We start from the raw sequence: 23,805 nt of genomic DNA on the forward strand, positions 1-23,805 counted from the left end.
AATTACCACATGGCCACAGATGCTCTTAAGGTATCCTTCAAGGAAGGAAAAAATCAGAAGCAGGGCTGGGGGCTAGCCTCTGGGCTAGGGAAGGAACTCTCTTCACAGGACTGCCTCCAGCTCTACACTGTAGGTACTTCCCTTCCAGATCTTTTTCCCTAATACAAAGAAAGGCCCTCCATATCTTCAAACCCTGTTCTTCTGGCTTTGTAACCCTTCTTCAAGCATCCTTTTGAAATGATCTCTTGTGGATGTCATGAGAAAGAACCACTGCCCTGTTTCACGGGGTTCTAACAGGTGTGCTGGGACATGTGCTATTACAGTGAGCATGGAATGAATTACCAGTGAATATGAGAGAGTTTTAGGATCAGGCTTTTTTTAGGCTGCGTTCCAATGCATGAAGGTGATCACTGTGTTTTTCAATGTGTCTAGTTGGCTATCTTGAGTGCTGTTGAATGTGGGGTAATGTTAATATTCCAGTTGTGAGGTAGTAAACCTGCAGGAAGTTATCCTGTGCTCTATAGGTGAGGTCATATTTGTGTACCAGCACAGCTTCTCAGGTGAAAATGCATTACTTCGAAAGGATTTAATTCCATGACTGTAATTCCTGTTATTAGTTTTAGGAATAAATTCAGCTGTTACTGTAACATCTGAATCAAGATTTAGGCTAGAGAAAAATATGCCTGTAACTTCAGAAAGAAGAAAGAGTGAAATGTCATTTGACAATGGGGTAATCTGTGCACATTCAGCCATCGCTCCTTTTCCTGGCTTTGGCGCAGGGAGTGAATGCTTTTGCTTTGTGTCCAGGCTGCAGGTTTGGGGGAGAGAAAGCAAAACTGCACATACTCTGCAAGGAGGAGCTATAACACAGATTGATCCGGTTCAGAAGAAAAAAAATGTTTTCTTCCAAGCCATTACACAAATTCTGCATGAGCATAAAACTGTAGTTTCACCTTGAATGCTTTTCAAACAGAATGCCTCTTTCCAGAGTATGCATGTCAATATAAGGAAAACGGCATAAATGTCACGCTCAGTCTGTCCGAGCTGCGTAATTTTGTTCTCGTGCAATGGGAGCAGGTGGGGGGAGGTTGTTTTGATGGGCCGAGAAGCTCCTCCCCTCCTTCCCCAAGCAGCATTCTTATCTGCGTCAGCAGTAATTGTGTGCCTTGCACTGCTTTCAGTGAGGGTGAGTGCAAAAGATACATCAATATGAGGTATCAAACCGAGGCTTAGGTGCTCTTTTTAAGTGGCTACTCATTTCCTTGAGCCATAACATGGGCTAAAGGTTAACTTACATATTCTCCGTGGAAGAACAATTTCCTTTTTTTTGGGGAAGGGAGAAGGAGGGGCAAAGGGCGTTGTTTCATATTCTTTCCTACCTATAGACTCCATGTGATGTACAGTGCTGCTCATGCAGATTTTTTTTTTTTTCCTCCCACTGGATTATTTGCTAATCAGACTTCAGTGCAGTGGAGATAAGGGCGAGACTTCTGCCTAGCTAGGAGGCTCTGCCGGCGCCCCAACCTCGGAGCCAGGAGCGACGCCGCTGCCGCGCCAGCTCCCGGCGCGCCCCCGCTCCGGCGTGCCGCGTGTCCATGGGCCCGGCGCGGCGGAGCTGTCCGAGGTGCTAGGATGCTGGCAGCAGCCGGATTGCAGCAGGAGAGGAGCCCCACAGTCCTGCCGGCACCCGAAGGTAGGCTTGCTCTTTGTTTGAGAATCCCTGATTAATCAACAGCAGCATCCACGGACCCGGGCAGCTGGAAAGAGCAAGCCTGCCGGTAGTCACGGGGGAGAGACAGAGACGATGCCACGAGCCAGACTGTTTCAGACCTTCTGTAAGTGGCAATGAGCAAGCAAGCGTCTTTCCTGCTGCAAGAAGCCATTTGGATAGGATATTTGCTGTTCCTTATATTCCTTTCTTTTTGTCTCCACAGAACATATTCAAATGAGGCACCTTAGAAATCTCTGTGTTAGTGCATATGATGGTGCTGTAATCGTCTGTGTTGTAAAGTGGGTAAAAATCATCCAGTTTCTTCTCTGCTGGACCTCAAAGCAGGGTGTTGTTTATACCCTCCCATTATCCATACCCTCTCCTCTCTGAATGTGGATTTAAAGAAGAAAGCACCTGTCTTTTCTTTTCACTGCATTTTTTTTTAAAGCCAAACTTTCCATGCCATTTTAATCGTATGTTAAGAAGACCTGTAACATAACAGATTGACTTAAAGTGATGTCGACTTCTACAATCTGGGCAATTCTGCCAACAAGATTTAATGCACTTTAACTGAAGAAAAAAAACTGAGCCTAACTGAAAATCTGTTTCTTATGGTGCTGAAATATCCCTTCCAACTGCACTGAGATAACCACAGGAAAGGGCTTTTACAGACAAAAGTCACCTTTGATTATTGCACTTAGTGGTCCCCGTGGACTTGAATTTTGGTACGTACATATTTTAATACATCATATGAGCATGCTAATAAAATATGGTGCTAATTGGAATGAAAAAATAACATTACAAAATGAAATAACGAGTTGTCAGAGTGCATAGTGACAAGGTTGCATGTATTTTTAGAAGGTATTAATCAAGCCATTGCTAAACTAAAAGCTGAAGTCTATTTGACTGGTTTTGTGTACTTCACATGTTGATTGTGCTTGTAATAAAGACATTTGGCAGCTGATTTTTTTTGTTTGTAAAAAGCACTGTTAAATAATTAAAACTGTTCTTTTATATTTTCTGATGAATTAATTGAAATAATTTCTAACATCTGTGATAGTTACTTATCAGACCCACTGCACCATTAATATTTTACAGCATCTTAACATGATGCTGGTGGTAGTGAAATCTCCATTTCATTTTCTTAAAGAGGAGGAAAAAAATAAGTCAATCATCAAGAAGCTCATGATTTCTTCTGAGTTCAAATGCACTCCTCTTTGCATACAGAATGTGTTTATATGTCTGCTTGTTGTGTGGTTTTATTTCTTTGTGCTGTTTGTAAGTCCTCTGCATAATACTGGGATGATAAAAAGTCATAATTGCACTTAAGTGCTGGCCATTCTGAATCTAGGTTTGCAATTGTCCAGCATCCATGCAGTTAGGAGGAAGCCTTATTTTCCTCTGGGAATAAAAGTGATAAAAGTGTTGCTGTATTGCAAAGTAAATAACAGCTTTTTACATCCTGGAGTCATAGAGGAGTCATTGTTAGCAAAGACCTTTTTCCTTTTCAAAAGGTACCTGCAAGGGAGCCAAAATTCAAGGCTCAGGGTATTTTTTGGTTCTTAAAACTATAGGGAACATAGCTTTCCATTAGGCAGGGTAGGACATCTGTAGAAATGGAATATTTCTTTAAACCCATGTGGCAGCATTCTCAGTCTACTGAAGGAGACACTTTTAACCTCTTTAAGTGAAGGGCTCAGCACTACTTAGCTTCAGTGATTTCACCCAGGTGCTAGAGCTCATGCTGTGCAATATAATGAGCACCAGGTATATAATCTGTAATACCAGCCGGAATATAAAGTGTATTTTGTACCTCCAAATGAGAGTAGTGGTTCCTTGGTTCTTTTTCTTTAAATATCTGCCTATATAGTTGTCAAATGCTATGTAGTAGGAAACTTGCAGCCGATTTCAGAAGGTCTTTCCGCTTTGACATTAGAATTTAATGCATCACTGTGTGTGAAAGCAGAAATGCCATTTCATTGTTAAGAATGAGCAGGGAATGCAACTCTCAAAAGCATGTCTTAGCATTTGTCTCATCACATTCACCTGCTGGGGGGCACAGTTAGGATAGGAGACAGTTCTGCAAAGTAGTCTCTAGTATATTTTTCCCTCACTGAATTTTTCTTGATTGCAGAGAAAGTATTTTTTTGTACACTCAATACCATTAGGTCCTTATTAGTGCTGTTGTGGTCAGCAGCTTCTGAAAATTGGATATGGCTGACCTGCCTGCTTTTATTCTTGCAAGCAGCTAGAATGCAACAGCTCAAACTCGAGGGTTGAATGGCTGGTTATTGTCCTGGTTTGTGCAGAATCCTTCCAATATAGTGAATTTAGTGGAGGAAGTTAACAGGTAATGTGAAAGCAGATGAGTTTTCAAAGACAGGAGGCAGTATTTGGGAGGGAATCAGGCAGGACTGGAGGGATGTGTAGTAGGCCTTTATAAATCTGAGATTGGACTCAGGACTTTGGGCAGCCCCACACTTGTTTTTCCACGGTCTCTTCTCCTATGTTAATTTTTTTTTTTTTTTTTAAATCCCTCTGGTTTGGAAGAAGGCAATCAGTGCCTTTGTCATTACTTCAAAAAGCTCCTTCAGTTTAATGTCAGCATTGCCAATTTTCAATGCAGCACAGCTGCAGCTTATGGCTGTCAAGCAAGCTGAAAAGCAACTGATATTTTGGGGATCCTGGTGTGAGTAAGAGGGAGAATGCCATGTCTGAATCTTCACATGTAGCACTGCTTGGATACTGTGGTATGATTACTCATATTCTGAAATCAATATTTTTGCACACTGATCATGTGAAAAGGAGGTGGTTTGTTTGATCAAAGATGCTGTATCTGTGGCATCAGAGCAAATGGTTCGATTAGAAGTAAGGTATACAACAGTCCTGTAAAACACAATGCACTGTGCCCTCACAGAAATTGTGTCTGAATCAATACAATGATCTTGAATTTAGTTATGTAAATATTTCTAGGCAAACAAGGAAGGGGACTGCTTGCCCTTGCCAGTAAACCAGATGCATTGGCAGGGAAGGAAAAAAAAAAAATCTTTCTTGCTTTACTCTTCCCATGCTGACAGCTGAATACATGAGCTGTGCCAGTGTGAGCCACTCTGCGCTCCTCTGTCAGAGCCCCTCTGACCTGGGGGTACCTGACAGGGCAGGTGTCAGTGGGCAAGACGGGATGTGATTGTGGCTTTTTCTCAGTGAGGTTTCACAGAGTGTTAGTTTGACCTTTAAGAAGCAAAGTGAACATGATGGAGAACTCCTTCTTTGTGTCCCTGTGCTCAGATGGAGTTTGAAAGATGTTTGTGTTCAGAGAACACTCAACCAAGTTCCTCCAAACAATTTTTGTTGACTTCTCAGTATGTTGGCTTCAATAGCTACATTTCAAGGCTTTTCCTCTGTCCCGCTGTCTCCTTTTGTTCCTTCACACTGAGGAGGGAAAAGAAAAGAGTGTCTAAAGAATTTCTCAAGTGGTACAACTCCCAGTTATAATTTTCCAGGACTGCTTGGTTTCAGAAAAGAAAATACACTGAAAGCAACTTGATTGCAATTACATAGGTGACTCCCTATAGTCCTTGTTACTGGTTAACAAAATCCATGGCCACAGTGTGTATGTTAGGAATGCCAGGACTGTGGAGCCTCACCGACAGCTTACATGACTTAACAATTTGCATTTGCACAGTTTTAATCAAATATGAATGTACTCAAACAGAACACTTGCTTCTGCCTGTATCTGTCCTGGCAGATGGTTAGGAGTTGCTCACTGCCTGAGTTTACCAGTCAGCAGAACCTTTGATCAAAAGTTGATCAGTGCTCTCCGCCCATTTTCCAAGGAGGGGGCAGGCAGGCACTGCACAGGACTCCAGGGCCATACGTGTTGATTGCAGCCTGTTGAAGTTATTGAGCACATTTATTAAGGGAATATATTCTCTGAAGTGGCATTAATACCTGTGAGTAAAATTGGTCCTAGTGTGCTGCCCAAGCAATACTAATATTTTAAAAATGTTTACAGTAATTAATTAAGCTTTTTGCACTGGCTGTTAGCATTTTTAATCCCTGTTAAAGTATAGCATGCACAACTGTACACTAACTAAATGCAGTGAGGCTGTAAAATACCATGTACACCCGAGGTACAAGGGCTTTGATTTAGAACATGCTTGCTGCTTGCACAGAGGCTTTTTGGAGTTAGTGACACAAGAGCAGGTTCGAGGCTCTGAAATACCTGTGTGTCCCCCAACTACTCCCAGGAGTACCCCAAACTGTATTTATTATTATATCATGAGCATGCAAAGATCAGCAGTCACAGGTGGGACTGGGCCCTTGTTAGGACAAAGAATATATCTTGATCTATTTAGTAAACAGTAAATTTTTGCATGAATTTAGTAATAAAAACATTAGTAACAAAGCAGCTTCTCAGTTCGTGAAGCAGAATAAGGGCTGTTTATTTAATTCTTTTTGCAATTGGAATGACTTCATCCTCCTGTTTAAAAAAATAAATATCATAATACAAGGAGTTTCAGCATATCCTTGATTTTCAGCTCATTCCTGACCTCCAAAAAGGAAGGAAAAAATGAGGGGAAGAAATGCAGTATAGTCACAAAAGACAATGTAAAGCATATCGTGTCTTGGGGAAAAATGAATGAGAACTGCATTTTTTGGTAGCCTGTTGAAGTTATCTTCAGTATAAAATTTCCTATTATATTTCAGGAGTAAGACTCGGTCACTGAATAAATCAATGGCAATACTGCCATTCAGGTCACTAGGGTGAGACTTCTCTGTTGTGCAAGTTTATTTGAATTTAATTCAACATATGCAGAAACAAGATTTTACTAGAAGTCCAAAATGGAAAATACAATAAAATAGCTATCTGCTGGGGAAATGGCCCAGAATTTAACCATCGAAAAGCAGATATCATTTGAGGAGTTCAGAGAAAGGGGAGTTAGAGCTGTCTGTGCTGTTAGCATTGGTTTTAATCTTGTAGCCTTCATGCTGTAGAGAGAGATGCTCAGGAAGGGACTTTAGTATCTGGACTTACTTTATTTAATCAGCAAGTTTAGGAATTAGTCTAAAATGATGTCTGTTGAAGTATCATAACTTTCATAGAGTCTGCTCAGCTCATTTTCAGCTTTCCAACCCCCTTCTTTGCAGACAGTGTGCTGCTTATGGTGAATATATAGAATGGCTGAATGCATATTGCAGCCCAGTGTGGTTCTACCCAGCTCCAGTGTCAAAGCTGTGTGAAATGGCATGCAGGCACATTGGGCTGCACTATGACCTCCTGTGCTGGTGTTACCCTGCAGGGATTAGTAGGAGATGCTTATACCTATGCTTGAAAATGCTTAAAGATCACTTCAGTGACGCTCAACATCAGCCTAATGTTCATGTTCAGGCTTAGTGGATAGAAAAGGTTGTTCTTGGGAAGCAGGAGAGGTAATGGAGTAGACCCTTTGCATCCTCTGAGTCTTCATGATTTTAACAGTCATGTTACCATTGTACAGAAATAATTTTGATATGCAGACATAAGAGAACAAGGGGAAATTATCAGTGTGCTTTTAAGGTGTTTAGTGCCTGAAACCAGCTGCTTGTTGCCATTGTTACTTCAAAAGATCCCCCGATCAAAAACAGGGGAAAACATTAAAGGGCAGAAAAATTTTTCCCTACTCTTTTCATCCCTTGCATTCTCAGAGTCAGGGCCCAGATCTGAAGGCCCAAAGTGGATTGCTAGAATCCTTAAGAGTATTTAAATTTATTTATTGATTTATTTTTAATCAGTGCCCACCTAGATCAGAATTTTACTTCTCCAGCTATGTAATAAATGTTAGAAATACAACATTATATTAGGAAATAGGGGAAAGATTTTTGTCGCTGATTCCACAGGAGCCCTGCCCCTAAAATCTTTGTGCAGACATGATTCTTATTGCCTATTCAATAAGACCCCTTCTAGTTGTAGTGCTGGCATGGTTCTGAGGCTGATTCCGAGAAACCACACCATCCTTCTTCAGGGAGGGGAGGAATGCTGTAGCAGTGAATAAGCAAACGTGCCTTAGAGAGAGCTGAGTTCAGCTGCCAGGTCTGCCAGCAAATCACTCAGTGACTCCTGCACCAGCTTCCTGGCTGTGGGATGAGGATTCCTCACAGGGCTGTGTGCAGGTAATGCCACTCAAGCTTGTAATGCCTCTGGACCTTATAGTAATCAGTATTTAAAATAAGATGGAAAAATTATATTTTTTTAAACTTCTATTTTACTTGTTTAGTAAGTGGTTAATCCAGTCTTATCCAGCACAGACTTTAGAGAGCAACAGTCTATCTCTTGATCTTTATCTACTTTGCCTTTAGTGTCCTGTAGTATTTACTGATGTGTCTATACACCAGAGTTCTTGCCCCTCCCAGGAGTTCTGTTGGTGAGTGGAAAACCTTTGTGGCCTTTCTGTAGAGCTTTTAGGCTGCCTGCCACAGACCCAGGAATGACCCAGGGATCTGAGTGTGTCTGCTCCATGCTGCTTGTGGTGTCTGTTCATACCTGTGGAAGAAATACAGATTCTTGGAGACTTCAAGGACTTTAGAGTTCTGAAGGTCCCAGCTCAGCTGGGCATTCTTGTCCATTCTTGGAACTTCAGGCTAACAAGGTGTTGGGCAACAGATGACCAGGGCTTCTGGGCTCATATCACATTACTAAGAAATACAGGAAAATAGTTCACTATTCTTTCTAATAGTTCACTTCTTTCTAAATTTTGAACCTGAAGAAAGCTTTTAAGTTTTTTGTTTCAAAAAATGGAACAATATTTTTCACCTGAACTTTAGAATATCCTGCAGAATAGGAATTTTGTCTGGCAATCAGAATACAAATTTTTTCTGGTAAGCTGCTCTGGTGCAGCCCTATTTAACTGTAAAAGGGACGTATTGTCCTTTGATGGAAGCCTTCTCAGTTCAATTCAAACTGAGATTCAGGATATCAGTGTTTATGCAACTGATGGGTACTAGGAAAAGGGAAGGGGGCGGGAGAAAACTCTTTTGGTATTTAAACAGTGTAATTGTATGGATCTGCATTGCCTGGAAGAAGAGACTCTTGGTTTTGTCTTCTCTTGTCTCGAGTAATGTTGTTCTGTGTTCTGAATTGCTTTGTTTATTATCCCTTAAATGGGAAAGTCTGAAAAATTGTCTCTTACGGAGATGTTAATTACAACTGACACAACCTTGCTGTCATAAACCATAAGCTATTTTCCTACTGATTAAGGTATTATGTGTTTTTTCAACCTGCAGGAAACGTTGCTTTCCTTTGTTCATTATCTCCTGCAAGATGATGAGTTCTAATCAGGAGGAGGTCACTTTGGGCGCTTTTCTCCAGTATATTGAAGATATGGGGATGAAGGCCTATGATGGCTTGGTTATACAGAATGCATCAGATATTGCTCGAGAGAATGATCGCATGAGGAATGAAACAAACCTGGCTTACTTGAAAGAAAAGAGTGAAAAACGCCGAAAACAAGAAGAAGCAATAAAACGGTAAATATTTTGATGAAAAGATGAGTGGTCTGGCGGAGTGAATGAAAAGTGAGGGGCTCAGTTTCAGATATGGTAAATATGTGTAAAGCACTTGATTTCTAAGCAGCTTGCTGGCAAAAGCAGTACAGACCGTTGGCCTCTGTCAGGCTTCTAATGCATGAGGTTTACATTGTGTAGACATAGTTTGAGCATGTGCGGCATATTGAGCAGGTGTGATGTGTAACAAAAGGTTTGGGGGTTTGGAATAGGAGATGTAGATCTAGCGACAAATCAGTTGCCGTCCTCTTAGTGCTTTTAGATGGACAGTTTGTATTTTGGGAAAAAATGTATTTGTGTGTGAGCAAGACAGGGAAAGCCTCACAGGTCAAAATACACTCTTCTTGACCTGATCTTTTAAATCTGGTAAATTTTCAAAGCTTTCTAACTGGTGTATGAGGGGTTTTTTTAAGAAAAAGTCTATATTATTTAAATTTTCCTTTCAATTATATGATCTCTGAAGTCAGTAGCAATATTGCAATCACTTAGAGGAAAATGGATCAAGCCCCTGATGGGCAGAACCCTATAATGGCTCTTCTTGAACAATTCCATTGATTTTAATTGACAGTTAATGAGAGGAGCACTTGCATGACCCGGCTTCTTGTGCCAATGGATATCAATGAAACCTGTACAGCCTCTTGGAGAGGAAAAGAAGGTTGAATGGAATAGATATAAATATTTATTACTTGCAGATTTACAGATACAAAAAATTGGTTTTTCTTGAGGTGAGGGTAAAATTCTCTAATTCAGGTAAATCATCCATCCAAATCCTTAACTTTTATATGCAAATGAATAGCTTGAGCATAAGCTGATAGGAGGTCCTTTGAATTTTTTCCCCCAGCATGAATCTTCTGTATTTCAGTTTAAGTGATTAAATTTTATGCTATGTCTTGGGTACTGTACATCCAGGTATATCAGACATGCTGTGCTGTGAACATTCGAGCAACGCCTCAGTAGTCTGATAATTTTGATGGAGCATTAAAAGGAAAAGAGCAGCACATACAGTTTGAAAGATGAGAGAGATGAAGGAATGTAAAGCAAAAATGTGGCTGCTTTATGTTCTAGGAAGTACAAATTTTTGGATTTTCAATAATTTCATTGGAGTGATATGTGAAATTAGGGTGAATACAATTAGGCTGTACTCTGCCTAACCTGCTTGCATGTACTTTTATACGTGTGACCATAAAGCAGCAGTCACTAGGTACCAGAGCAGTTCTTTGTTATGAATAAGTTTCTTGGGACATGAGAGAGTAAGTTGTGGATCTGCCTGGTTCTTTATAGTCCTCTAGCCAAGCTTCTCTACCTCATTTGAATAGTAGTGACGGTATTTTCTACATTGTGGTTGGTTTTGTGTGGTTTTGTTCATTGATCCTGGCAAAGTGATTTGATGAAGAGCTCTGGATAAGTACAGATGATTTAGGGCTGAGCCAAACCATGAAATTCCTCCCCACACTCAACTGAGATCAATGAGAACAGAGTATTTATCCTCAGTCGCAGAGCCAGAAGACAGGAAGAAGAGGATCAGCAACACAGTGTGGGTATATTAGAGAAACAGCATGTATTTGTATGTAGATTGGAGACAGCAACATTTCCTGAATACAGTGCTCTTCTGTGGGAAGCTATGTTTGCAGAGATCCCCTCTGATCTCTCCCCACTTGGCTTATCTCAATAACACTGAGGGGGGGAACAATATCAGTCTGAGGAAACTAAGTAAGAAAACACCTCGGGAAATCTTGAAAAACACTTTAAGTCTTTTTCACCTTTTCCCATGTAAACTTGGAGAGGTAAAAAAAGATACTTGAGATCCATCTTTGATTGGAAAAACTAAAAGCAATGGCAGACCAAGTAAATACCTGATTTGACTAAATGAACCACGATGTCTGAAGTCACTTAGGCTGATTGCAATTGAGTCTTCTCCCTGTAGTAACCTCTAGAGATTCATCCAAGACCATGTTGTCTGTTGAAATGCAGCAGTCAGGAAAGATAAAGTAGGATCATTGATTTCTTATTCGTTCTGTACTGTATTTCTTATGTCTTTACCTTATCTTGGTGGGTATTTATATTATCCCTAATTTCTGAGAGTGTGGCCTAGATAGCAAGTGGTGCACATGTGCAGTGGTAACAGTGACACCAGTCTGGAGACTCCCAACAGCTGAAAACAATCTCCTTAGCAACAAGGGACTCGTCCCCTGTGATTAACTGCAGGTAGGTTTTTGAGCAGGAGAGGGGGTTCCCACAAAGGCTCTTCTTTTGCATGTGAGAATCAAAAAGCAGCCAGAAGTCTTTTGCACCTACAGAAGATTACCTGCTGGTCCAATTATTGAATTATTTAGAAGCTATTCAATTTTAGTGTTCAGATGGTCTCTCTTAGAAGAAGGCTGTTTGTGTATATTAACAACATAATAAGGAGTAATATATTGTCTAATAAAGTGGTGGTATTCACACATAACTCTATTTAGAAGCAGCTGTTATTTACCTAAATCATCTCATAAGTATGCTGAATGACTTAAGTTCATTGAAATGCATTAGTCTGAGCAGTTTGGAAACAAGATCTGAAAAATGACCTAAAAAAAAAATGTTTGATTGTATGTTTTGCTTTCCAGAGGATACATTGTGTTGTGTTTCTTCAGTAGGACTGATGTACCTTCAGTGTGATTGCTGTCTCATGGTGTCTGGTTCTGATAGGTTAATTGTGGGGAAAAATATATGGATCCATTGTACATTGGGGGAGATAAACACAGCATATTGGATTGGGGAAAAAAAAAGGCAACTAGTCTTTGTCTAATCTTTCTGGGCTGAGTCAGCTGATCTGATCTGAATTTCTGACCTAATTTTAGTACAGTACTTAGCAATCATGTGGAGAAAATAAGGTTAATGTGCTGATTAGTAGCCAAGAGTAAGACACAATGAATACATATATATGGGATCTAATGTATAGACATTTTTTCTTCCATCTTTTATTCATCTGGTCTCATTACATGATCATTTTCTATTCAGGCAGCTGTGTCCAGATTAAGAGAAGGTACTGGCATAGTGCCCACAAAGCCTATAAATTGCAAATAAAGTTACAGAGCAGTATCACTTTCACTGGCAATACTATGAGATGTACATTTGCAATGATACAATATTTGCTGTAGGCAGCATTTCTGGGAACAGAAGGTAAATTTGCCTCAGCTATTGTGGGTGCCAGGAAAAAGGTGAGTATTTGGAGTTTATATAGGGCATCTGTTAGAATGAGTGGTTGCTTTCTGACTCATCCATAACTGAAATGCACGTGTTTAAGATACTTTATTATTGTTTTGTGTGGATACTTCACCAATGTTTTCCCTTTTTAATTGCACAAATACAAAAGCTTGGTAAGAAACAAATAATGAACCCTCATCCTCTGAAGGCTCAGACATGTTGCATTAATAAGAGCCATACTTTTAAGAAGTGCATGCTTTCAAAGTTCTGGCTTCTGGTTTTTATGCATCATTCAAGTTACTGTTTCTGTCAGGGAAGTCGTCATTTTCATTTGTAACACTGTGAAGATGTAAATACTGTAAAGCTGGTTGTGTCAGTGGGCATGAATTTCTGCCTGCCAAATCCTGGACTTAGTCATCAAAATATTTACTTCTAATGGTTTCCCTTACATTTAGCTCATTCCCAGAACCTAAATGGCTCTGTGGAAAGCCTTGCTTGTGCTTGTTGAGGGGTGTATCCAGACAGATGCTGTCAAGAGGAGGAGCTTTTAGGAGCACTGTTGTGTGCTAAAGCTAGCAGAAATGGGCCAGCCAGCCAGTGGCAGAGTTAAGCTCTTGTAGTAAAGAAGGAATTGTAATGAACAGCTGTCAACATAACCTCTCCTTTCTTTGGCAAACCAAGTATTGAAGACTAACCCATCAGCAAAAGTAAGATCACATTTTTCTCTTGCCTTTTTTTTTTTTTAAATGGTCATGGCAGTAATTGAATTGAGGTATTATCTTTCTGTAGTTTTCTGTCTTTCCTATCCTTAGTTTCCTTCATGAACAAGACGTAAATCATGTGTCCTTCAGCTAAAAGTTATGTTATCAAGCATGGGTGACAGCAAGAAAATACAAAAAGATTTCTATTCGTGGAATTATTCACTGCCAAAAGCTCTGTTCAGCTGAGGAAATGTGTGTAGTCTTAGACTGTATGGACATGCTGAAGAATTTCTACCAAAATATTTCTACCAGAATAAAAAATAACCTAAGAAAAATAATTTCATTATGAACTTAATTTTTATAATAGTGTCTTGAAATCAGAACAATACTTTAGGTGAAGGAATGCTTAAAGTACTATTTGTCTTTTTTTCTGAATGTTTGTCTGTAGTTGAAATTCTGTGTAGTAAACTATGCATTTCTAAATTTACAGGAATGGTATATGCTTGCTAGATTACAGTATGCTTATAGCCTGACCTCAAAAAAAATAGTGAAGGAAGCACATTAAATATTTTGGGTCATGGTGAGAGCCTCAGTTGAAATACCTGTAAAAACAGTATTGAGATATTATACATTATAAGCTTGTTAACCCATAGTTTTTTGGTTCGGTGTGTTGATGTAACTTGTGGAGGTTTTTTGGGGTTTTTAGTTTGGTTTTTTGTTTGTTGGCTTTTTTGTTTGTTTTTGTTTTTAATTCAAATCTGAGTTCACTTGGTGAATGTGATTTTTGGATACCAGGTCAGTGGTATGTGCTCCTTGATCAAAGGGTTTGTGTTATGAGGAAGCATAACTGGGGCACTGTTTTCTTTATCTTCCTCCTGGACATGTTGCTTGCTCATTTCATCCTAGATTAAGTTATTGCTCTGATACCACTGTTATGGTGGAAGTGGCTGATGAGGTGTGATAGAGACTAATTTTTCTATGATTTTGAAAACTTTTTCTCATGATAGTATCTTGGGGTCTCTTTTGTAATTGGTTCAATGTAGAAAGAGTAGAATCGATAGTTTTTTTTCATCAAGAGTAAGTAAAATGGTTCTGCAGTCAGTGACCTCCAAATGTATTTTTGTTGCTTTTATAAGTAAACAGATGTGGTGATCTAGCCAACAAATCCTCCCTTCCAAATGCTCATATCCATATGGCTGCCTGTATTATTGCCACACAAAATAAACAACAGACACAATGCAAACTAATTTATATTGCTGTTGCTGTTATTCTGAGAAGTTTTATTTTAGACCAGTTGTGTGATTAATGTCATTTAAAATTTACCATAGAGGCTGATAGCCAGCCTTACAATCCAAAAGACCAAGGAAATAAAGCAGAAATCATTATGTTTCCTATCTAAATCTTGATGTTATTTTCAGAAACTCTTCCCTTTTAGGGCTTCTGCCTACAACTTTTGCTTCTTTTCAGGGAGTATACATGGTCTCTTTCCCTTCATTGTTCTACAAATTGTTCAGTCCTGTACTAGCCCACTATATAGGTGGGTGCATTTTTTCTCAGGATTCATTTGCCCAATTTAAAAGCACATTAGGAGTATGGGGTCACAGAGAGCCCAGAAGGCTTCTAAAGGGGTTGCAGACCCCTATTCTTGTTAAAATCCGGTGGAAATGTCTCGACGCTGTCGGTATTCACAGGACTGCCTGACCACCTGTGTAACTGAGTGAGCTGGCCTTGCTCCAATTCCGTCTGGGCATGTGTTCCCATCCAACCTCCAGGCTGGAGCCACCCCGGCACAGTGAGTCATCCCGGAGGAGGTGTGCTGTACCTCCGGGAGACAGTCCCCAGAACACTACTGCTGGGAAATGGTGGGGGCTCTATGGATCTTAACGGCCAGTTTGTAGCCCTTTGCTCCCACTCCACTTGTATTTCTAGTCTTTTTTCTTACTGTCTTTTGATTACTCTTTAACTACAGGATGTAAAATTATCCGGCATTTCTTCTAACCCAAAAGCCCCTCTTAGCAAGAGAGATGCATCTGGAAATTGAGATATTTTGCATGATCTGGTAGAGTTCTGGTGGTGCCATTAAATGCAGTCAAAGGTTTGCATTTTTTTGGAAAATGTCTTCAAGTATATTATAAAATTGCATATAGTAGAGTAGAATTTAGTAACTACCGTTATGAAGACTGGATAAAAAATAAGGGAGACTGTTCTCAAGCATGCCCAGACCAAGTTTTTATAACTATTTTAGGATGGACTTCATTAATAGAGAAATTCATTCAGTAATACAGCACAATACATATGCAAAGTAAAAGCATTGATTTGTTCTGGCTCAAGTATTCCAGTAGCCAAAAAGTGCCCCATGCTGAAGTTCATTGACCCCTGCCAAATTTTGTAATTGCCTGTGACCCGAATTTAGAGTTCATGTTGCAACCTGAAGGACAGATACTTGTACAAAAAACATGTAGAAGGAAGTCTCATGACCCATTGTAGCAAAATTGCAGCTAGCCACAGTCCCAGACACTGGGAATACACAGCCCCAGTCTGAGAACCCAGCAGAACTGATGCTTTGTGTCAGCATTAGAATGGTAAGAGTGAATCTTTCTGTACCTTCAGGAAAATCCATAATTTAACAATAACTATTCATAAAGTTGAAGAAAAACAAATGTTTTCTTTCAGCAAAATAGCTCAGTTCATTGCTCTTTTCAGGGCCATGAATCACAGCTGTATTTGGCTGGATTTAATATTAATAAAGATTGCTTTAAGCCCCATCCAGCTGGCAGGCATCTGTGCCCTTTGCATGTTCTCTTCAGCACCCTCCTGACAGGCTATGCGTACTTCTATTTATTTATTTATTTCCATTCTTCCACAGGAAAACATAGTCTAATACTTGATTATTTAATTGGGATGTTTATTTTCTTAGCCTAAAGTAGAGAGTCTGCTCTTGGGTGTGTCCCTGGAAAAAGAGAATGTCGCACCACTTCTGTAACAGAAGCATCAGGTGAATGGCATCTTGTTGTCACGTTATCAGTGGTTAAAATTTGTATGAAAAGAGGAATATGTATGTGCATTGATGAGATTTTTGTGTGATTGGATTAAAATACGAGCAAGGAGAGATTAAAGAAGAAATGGATTGCAGAGACATTATTAGCTGCAGGTTTTATAGTTAATTTGAGAATGCTTTTATTTTTCCTTCTGGCTTTCTACTCTAATTTGAGTTGTAATCCAAAGTCAGTTAAAAATATACATAAAAATAAATAAATGCACAAAGCCCCCACCACAACCGCCCCCCATAACACCAACCCACTAATAAAAGGCCTTTGTGTGGAGTGTCCTGAGCACAGGGCTTTCACCAAGAGTAGAGCCAGCAGCGTGGGCCCAGCTCAGCCCTCAGGAGAGCCCTGCTGGGCTGGGGGCAGGTGCTGCAGCCCCCTGTGAGCTGCCAGGACCCTGGGGATGAGCAGAGGGAGCTGCTTTAGTCCCACAGAAGGCGGGTGTAAGCGGAATGGTTTTCATTTCCCTTTTTATTGCACAGTACCCAAGGACCCCAAATGGAAATTAGATTCCTCTGAAACACTAACCCAGTGCACACTGAGCAAAGACAGCTCACAGCATGAGCTGAAATTGTACCCAACAGGTGACTAAAGGGGCAGCTGAGGAGTTAGGGGACTGCTCATTTCCTTCCCTGTATTAGCACAGCAAAGAATAAACTGAAGTGTGTCCCCAGTGGTTGTGATGAATTACATCCAGCAGTATTCTCTGAAAGCTACAGAGGAACAAACACTTCCAATGGACTCCAGCAGATGCTTCTGGAACGTGTCAAGATTGAGAAGGCCACAGCCAGCTAAAACCCACAGAAATATTCCTGCCAACAAGTGTGCTTCTTGACAAAATGGTAACATTTTAAAAGATCAAAAATGAGAGTAACTGCAGGGTTTTCCATAAATTAATAAGATTTACCTGGGTTTAATCCATTTCTCTTTTTGGTGGATTATACAGAGCGTATCTCATCAGTAGATCCTCTGCAAGCTGAGGGCACTTTAGTTATTAAGTTGAGATCACATGTTGGAGCCATTAAGTGAATTGCTTTGAACAGCCTTCCCTAAATGCCAGGGCAAATGCCGTATTTCATACCCTTAGCTAATTTCATGCTGTAATTTAATTTCGGAAATATACTTTTAATTGAATCTTTAAAGACAAAAGGAAACTGCTGAGTCCTTTAGTACTGCAAAAAGAGATTGTTTAAAAATGTAGCCCATCTAGAGAATAACCTTCTATAATTAAACACAAAGTTTGTTTTGCTTCTCTGTTTGCAGCTATGGAGTAGCAAATTCCTGCTGTTGGCAGAAAGCTCAGGGCTGAAAGAGAGGTATTGGGGAGTGTATTGGGGAGTGTGAGAAGTTATTTATTTTATGCTCAGTTCTGTAACTCTGACATGAGACAATCCTGCAGCCAACCACAATGTAAATGTCTGAATAAGTAAACAAAGAAAGGCTAATTAAAAAATTAGTCTGCTAACACCAAAATCACATTAGTAGGAGCCTGACTGGTGATCTCATTTTTCTAATTTTTGGTGATGAGATGAATTTGAGAGAGATATCAAGAATTTTGTCATTAACAAAACTGAGTAGCACAAAATCAATTATTTTCACCCTGAGACTACATCCAATATTTTAGTGGTTAGATTTTGATATTCATCTTCCATAGGCAGAGAGATTCAAGGTAGTTTCAGTAAAAATCCATATAATCTGTTATGCAGTTTTGTTGTGGGAGAAGCATCTTGATTGGATCTGTAGTGATGTAGGTCTTCAATTTTTTTGACATCCGATTAAAAATAATAATGATAAATGCTAAATGCTGCTCAATTTAATGGAGACGAAATCCTGGAGCATCACTTTGTATTTTAGTATGCTGATTCCTTTAAATCAGCAAGTGATTTGCAATGGAGATTTTCCCTATTATTGCTATTGGAGAAAAACTTATAGTACATGCTGGAAGTGAGATGTGTAGGGGGACATGAAGAGTGCGGTAAAAAGCAAAAGGTTAAAAAAGAGAAGGATCTGAAGTTAATCCATGAAGCCCCAACAGAGTATCTTCTAATAAATGGAAAAAACAACAACAACATCATGATCTTTCTGTGCTGAGAGCTCTGCACTTCCAGATGCTCTGAGTCAGTAGCAATTAGAGGCTGAATGGTGCTGTAGGGTTTGAGAGTAGCCCCTTGTAAGTGATGGGCAGAGTTAGGAAGCTCGTGTAGGGTTGTGGGGAAGCTATTTGGTTTTAATTAAAATAGAATTTTTATTTGGGTTTCTGGCAGGAGGGAAACACTGAGAGAATCGTCTTTTTCAATACAAGTTATCCCTTTTTAGGCACTTCTACAAATATGGAGACAAAGGACTGATTTCTATTAAAAATTTCAATTAAATTGAGGTCTGTCTGCTTTTACATAATTGCTCAGAGGCTTGGGCACTCACTCTTTATGGTTATGCTCCTTATAAATTACTGTGTAAAGTCTCTAACTGAAATTATTTCAGGACTTGAATATCTTTTCTCTGGAAGCAGTAGCACACAGGAATATTCCCTATATGTGTATTAAACACTGAAGGCCATGCTATGCTATATGTCTTTGAACATTTTATGTTAGATCCTGGCATCATAGTGAGGTTCCTGAAAGTGCAAGAACAATGCGCCTTGCTGGAATTGACCTCAGTCTGGTAAAACAGTCCTATGGCTGCCCCTACAGAAACAGAATCCCCTCAATAAACCTGGCTTTGGGTTGCAAGTAGCTCTAGCTGCATTCCATCAGCAAGTTAGGAATGGCAGCACATATGATGCACATCTTCATTAGCCTGCTGTATTAGCAAGCTGCTTAATTTTGGTAGCAGATGTTAGGACTCTGATGAAAAAACTCTACTTCAGTGTCAGGAACAGCTTTCACAGAAATTTCCTGCATTGAATGTCAGCCTGTAGATTACCACATTAAGAAATGCAATGAGTGAATTTTAGGGTTGGTTTGACATGATTTTTATTTCACTGGAATACCCATCTACCGTCCTTCTCCCTTCCAGTTGTAAGTGATTAAAGGGCTGAAGAAGAAATACAGTATTCCTGGTATTTAAATGGAAAAATATTCTGAAATTCATGTACTGCAGTTTATGCCAAAATGCAGCTGCTATCGAAGACTGAACTGCTAGAGTTTGTTACATGGCTGTTGTTGATTAAAAGGTTTTCAGCAGTTTGTCATAAATACCATTTCAGAGATAATTTAAATTGTTTCAGCTTTACATCCAAACTGTTAGGCAAAGCAAAGTGTAGCTTTTTTTCCCTAGGAAATCATATTTGCGCATTGCTAATCTGAATTGCACTGCCTTGGTGCTGAAGTGGATAAGGAGCTGCATATGTGCTTGCCATGGCAACCCCTGGCTCACATGACACACACTGGTTCAGCCAAAGAGCTTCATGGCTTATTGAGCACAGACCCACACACACCAGTGGCCACGTGACTACTCCAGCCCAGGCAGCTCCTTAAAGGGAAACTGGGTTTGAGCATCAGAGTGTTTTCACCAGCATCATCTTGCGTGCGTTTCTTCTTCTCCTCTTAGATGCTGTTTTGAGTCTTTAAAAAAATTGATGAATCCTGAAAAGGCTTTGCTCATAGGGTTTTTTCCCTTCTGTCTGTCTTTCATTTGAAAAAAATCTATGTGTGAAGATAAAGTAGTGGGGGTTTTAATTATTATTTTTTTAATTAGACATTACGGGGCTCTTTGCAGTTGAGTGAACTATAGTGAGTATATTGTTTTTCTGGAAGCATTTTTTGCTCTTTCCTCCTAGATTCTCCTAGATTTCAGGAGAGTAAATGAGGACAGAGAAAAAGAATTCAAAACCAACCCTGGTCCATTACATTATCAACAAAGCGTTCCCAAAACACCTTTGCTCCTTGCTGCTTTACATACTTCCTCTTAGACCTGATGATGACAACAATCTCTGGTTCCTTACCCAGCAAAATGTAGACTGATACAAGTTTTCCCTGACTTAGCTTGTTTAAGAGGAGTTACGTGTGGCATTTGATTAGGAAATCTGAAGGGCTGCAGTGTCACAGGAATGAGTGGTGGTGTGCAAGGAGAAGTTACGAGGTGGGGCTGCAGTTAAGCAAGTGTCTGCCTGCACCTTAACGCGCATGAGGGAGAACAGCAGCAGTGCAGTGCTGCCCTGACTCCTTTGCCATAGGCCCGGTGCAGCATATGCTGCTGCGTCAGCTCTGCAGCCCAGTGGCACTGTTTGTACTTGGAAAAGAGCTCCTGAGAAACTGATTCTTTACTAAAGCAATGGAAAGGAATCACTTTCCCCTTCTCTTTGCCTCCCCTCTGTCAGATGCCTGACTGAAGCGATGCGGTTTTGGTTTCTCATCTAGTTGGAACCTGAGGTTTTTGTGGCAAGCGCTTTGTGTGAGCCCAGCTATACCACCAGGTGCCTGACTAAAATGGAGAACGCTCTACACAGCAACAAAACACTGTGAAATACTGCATTTGTCTTAATTAGTTATTGCCAAAATGCCTTGAAGTTATTTAGGCTCCTGTCTGCTATGCAGATGTAATTTATCAAGCATTATAGAGAGACCAACTCTTAAGTCCATGTGCTGAAGTTAATTTTTGTGATTTATGGTGCTGCTTTTGAACTTGAGGAAAATCTATTTTCAGTTTCAAGTTTCAAGCCATCAGATTTTCAAGCCGTCCAGTTTCAAGCCGTCAGATTTTCATCTTCGTTTTCCAAGTAATCAGTCAAGGTGCAAATACTGATAATTAACACTGTTCAGTGAGAGACTGCTTGTTCCTTATGTTTCAAATGAGTATTGCTTGGTTACCGTTTTGGGAAAGATCTATGGTAAGGGAACGATAACCTGCTTTCAGAATTAATTTAGAGAGGTAGTTGTACCTAAATCGACCACTAAACAGAGAAAAAATATTATCTGTGTTATTAGGGACACAGTGACAAAGTGTGTATCTAGGCACCTATGCCAGCAATGGTACACAGATTCCAATACAAAATCAGCCTTTAAATAAGGAGACGTGTAAGGGAATGTGTAATAAAAATCTCTTTTGGCAGAACAAGGTATTCTAGGTTACTGTTTTTATTGCATTTTATGACAGTACTGATTTTTCAGCATCTTTCATTTGTTATTAATACTTAATATACTTAATATGTTCTGATACATTATTAAGAGGGAAAGAAAACTTAGAGATTATATCTTTCCAGTGAAGGCACTGAACAAAGGCCCTCTCCACTCCGCTAAAATGCAGTGAAGATTTTGACAACTGCTCCCAGCAGTCTGCTGCTGCTGTGTTGTGCTGTGTCTGCAGAAGGGGAGGAGTGGCAGCAATGTTTCCCCTTTCATGAGCCAGCTTTTAGGAATTCCTTCATGCCTAGAAGTGGGATTGCATTTTCAAAAAAGATAACCACAATCAATTCCTTTCCTGAGAAACTGGCCCAAACCTCTTTTCTGTTCTAAAATTTCAAATTTCATTTATTTAGTTAACTGATGAACTTTGCTGTCTAAAGGTTTGTGTCTAAACCACAGGTTTCTGTGTTGTTTGTTTGGAGTTATGGCACGGGAAAAGGCTATTTAAGTTCGTGACAAAATATTTTGACTAGCCTCTTCCTACTTAGTCATTTGTTTGTCCTCAGTATATATTTATTGTGAATTGTCTTCCCAAGAGATTACAAACAAGATGGTAGCTTTCACTAGCTGATCTTTGCTGCCATTAGACTGTATGCTGATCCAGGAGGTTCGAAGCGATCTGTATGAAGTGGGTTTGTCAGACTGGGTCTAAAATTTGTGGAAATAATGTCATTACCACAAGACATCAGAAAAAAAAAGCCCAATAACTTCATTGCAAGACATTTAGGGTTGCTAAGAGACGGAATGTAATTATCTGCCAATTTGTTTACCATTCCTAAACAGTTGGAAGGGGGAGAGCTGTGGGCTGCCCTGAATTCTAAGCTATGCACAAAAGAAGCTAAATGCATTTTCTTGTCAAATGCAGTTTTAAGGGCATTTGGAAGTGACACGAAAGCTTTGACCTGTGGTTTCTTCCTAAATGTCTAATATCGGTTATTTTCGTTTCCCTCTCACTCCCCAAATCTACATTACATTGCATGCATTTTAACGAATAAAAAAAAAAAAAAAAAAAAAAAATTTGAAAAAATTAAATGTATTGAAATACGCAGCTTTTCTAGTAAGAGAATTAACAGCTGTGCTTGCTTGAATGATACATTCTTTAAAAGTAGCAGTGTTCAGTGTTCCTGTGTTATGATGCCATTATTAATGTATGCTGATGTTAATGTAAGGTTGACCAGCACCTTAACAATGTAAGTTATTGACTCATTTTATGTTTCTTTTTCTAAAATGTTTTGTGTTGATTTGCACTTTGAGGTAAGTATTGAAATTAACTTTGAGTGCGAACTAAGTTTGTGCCAATGAATTCATTTCCGTGTGTCAGTGTGGCTATCATATAGGCAATATAAGATTTATGCCATCCTAAGATATTCATTTTCTTGGTTTTAAAGGCATTAGTCTGGTAAATTAAATCTAGTCACCTCAAGACAGCAGTAAACAGAGAAGCAGAATTTTCTGCCCCTGCTTTCAGAACGGTAACGTCTTCCATTGCTCTTTCTTAAATGGAAATAAAGATTCATTTTTAGCCAATGTGAAACCCTAGCTGTAAAATTTAAGAACTCCCCACAATACTAAAGGAATAAGAGCTTCTGACCAGCCTAAGAGTAAGCTCAGATCTGAGTTTGTGTTCAGTCAGTAGTTCTGATAAATTAGTGCTGAACTATGTCCATACAGGTGCATTACTGTTGTGTGGGATGTTGCTCTAGGAAGGTTGGGACAGGTTGTCCTGGACTGTGTCCTTTCGCCTCTGCACCTCACCCCAGGAAGGGCTGTGAATCTTTAGGTTCACTGAAGTTCATCGGGATACATGAAAATAGATGTTTTTTACCAAGCTTCAGCAATGCCAAACTGCAGGTCACTTCCCCATAAAAATTGTCCCAGAAAGACTTTATCTGGCAAATCCTTCTTTTTAGAGACTGGTAGCCTCTCACCTCTGAGCCAGCAATTTGGGGAAGCACAATGGAGTTTTAGGGAGACAGCATAGGCCCCTCAGCGTCACTCTGGCTCATTCTCTCATTCTTGTGGCTGCAAAAGGAGTCTTGGTTAAGTTCTGATGAAACCCCTCATCTGAAGTGTGCATCAGAAACCACAGGGCTGCAGGCACACTGGCTGTGTCACAGGTCCTTCTTTTAACTTCCAGTGGTGTTGATTCAACAGCAGAAGTCTGTATTTGGTAGCTAAAGGATTAAGTCCCAGTTTTCCTCCTGACACCTGCTGACTGCTCTGGAAGGCTGTCTCAAGCCATGGGAGCTCAGCAAGGGCTTTCTGATGGTTGCTTCTTCTCTGTACGTAGTCCCAATGATCTGCAGTTGGCTCCCACGTGTAACACCGAGGGGCTGCCTCAAGAGAAAGGGATGAGTGGCTGCCAGTGAAGTCTGTCCCCGGGTGATCTATTGTATCTGCACTGCCACCCCTGGGTGTTATATCTTGCTGCAGAAGCCTTGAGATTAAGGAGATGTCATGCTATGAAGGGGTTTGCTGTGAACTTTCTGGTTTGTTTC

General features: G+C 40.0%; 1 protein-coding gene across 6 annotated transcripts in view; it reads left to right on the top strand.

The window, feature by feature from the left end:
- The first annotated feature begins 1,136 nt into the window (after window positions 1-1,136).
- The window catches only part of NYAP2 (neuronal tyrosine-phosphorylated phosphoinositide-3-kinase adaptor 2), a 136,859-nt gene continuing 114,190 nt past the window's right edge, over window positions 1,137-23,805 (top strand). For 2 of the 6 annotated variants that reach the window (XM_032119589.1, XM_032119592.1), the window contains exons 1-2: window positions 1,138-2,436; window positions 8,975-9,217. In XM_032119589.1, the coding sequence (XP_031975480.1) occupies window positions 9,012-9,217 (206 nt within the window). In that variant the 5' untranslated portion in view covers window positions 1,138-2,436; window positions 8,975-9,011. Of the gene's footprint in view, window positions 2,437-8,974; window positions 9,218-13,029; window positions 13,144-23,805 lie in introns of those variants that run through there. The other 4 variants (XM_032119590.1, XM_032119591.1, XM_032119593.1 and 1 more) reach the window with 4 other exon arrangements.

The sequence above is a fragment of the Corvus moneduloides genome, chromosome 10, assembly GCF_009650955.1.
Source record: "Corvus moneduloides isolate bCorMon1 chromosome 10, bCorMon1.pri, whole genome shotgun sequence".
Lineage (NCBI taxonomy): Eukaryota > Metazoa > Chordata > Aves > Passeriformes > Corvidae > Corvus > Corvus moneduloides.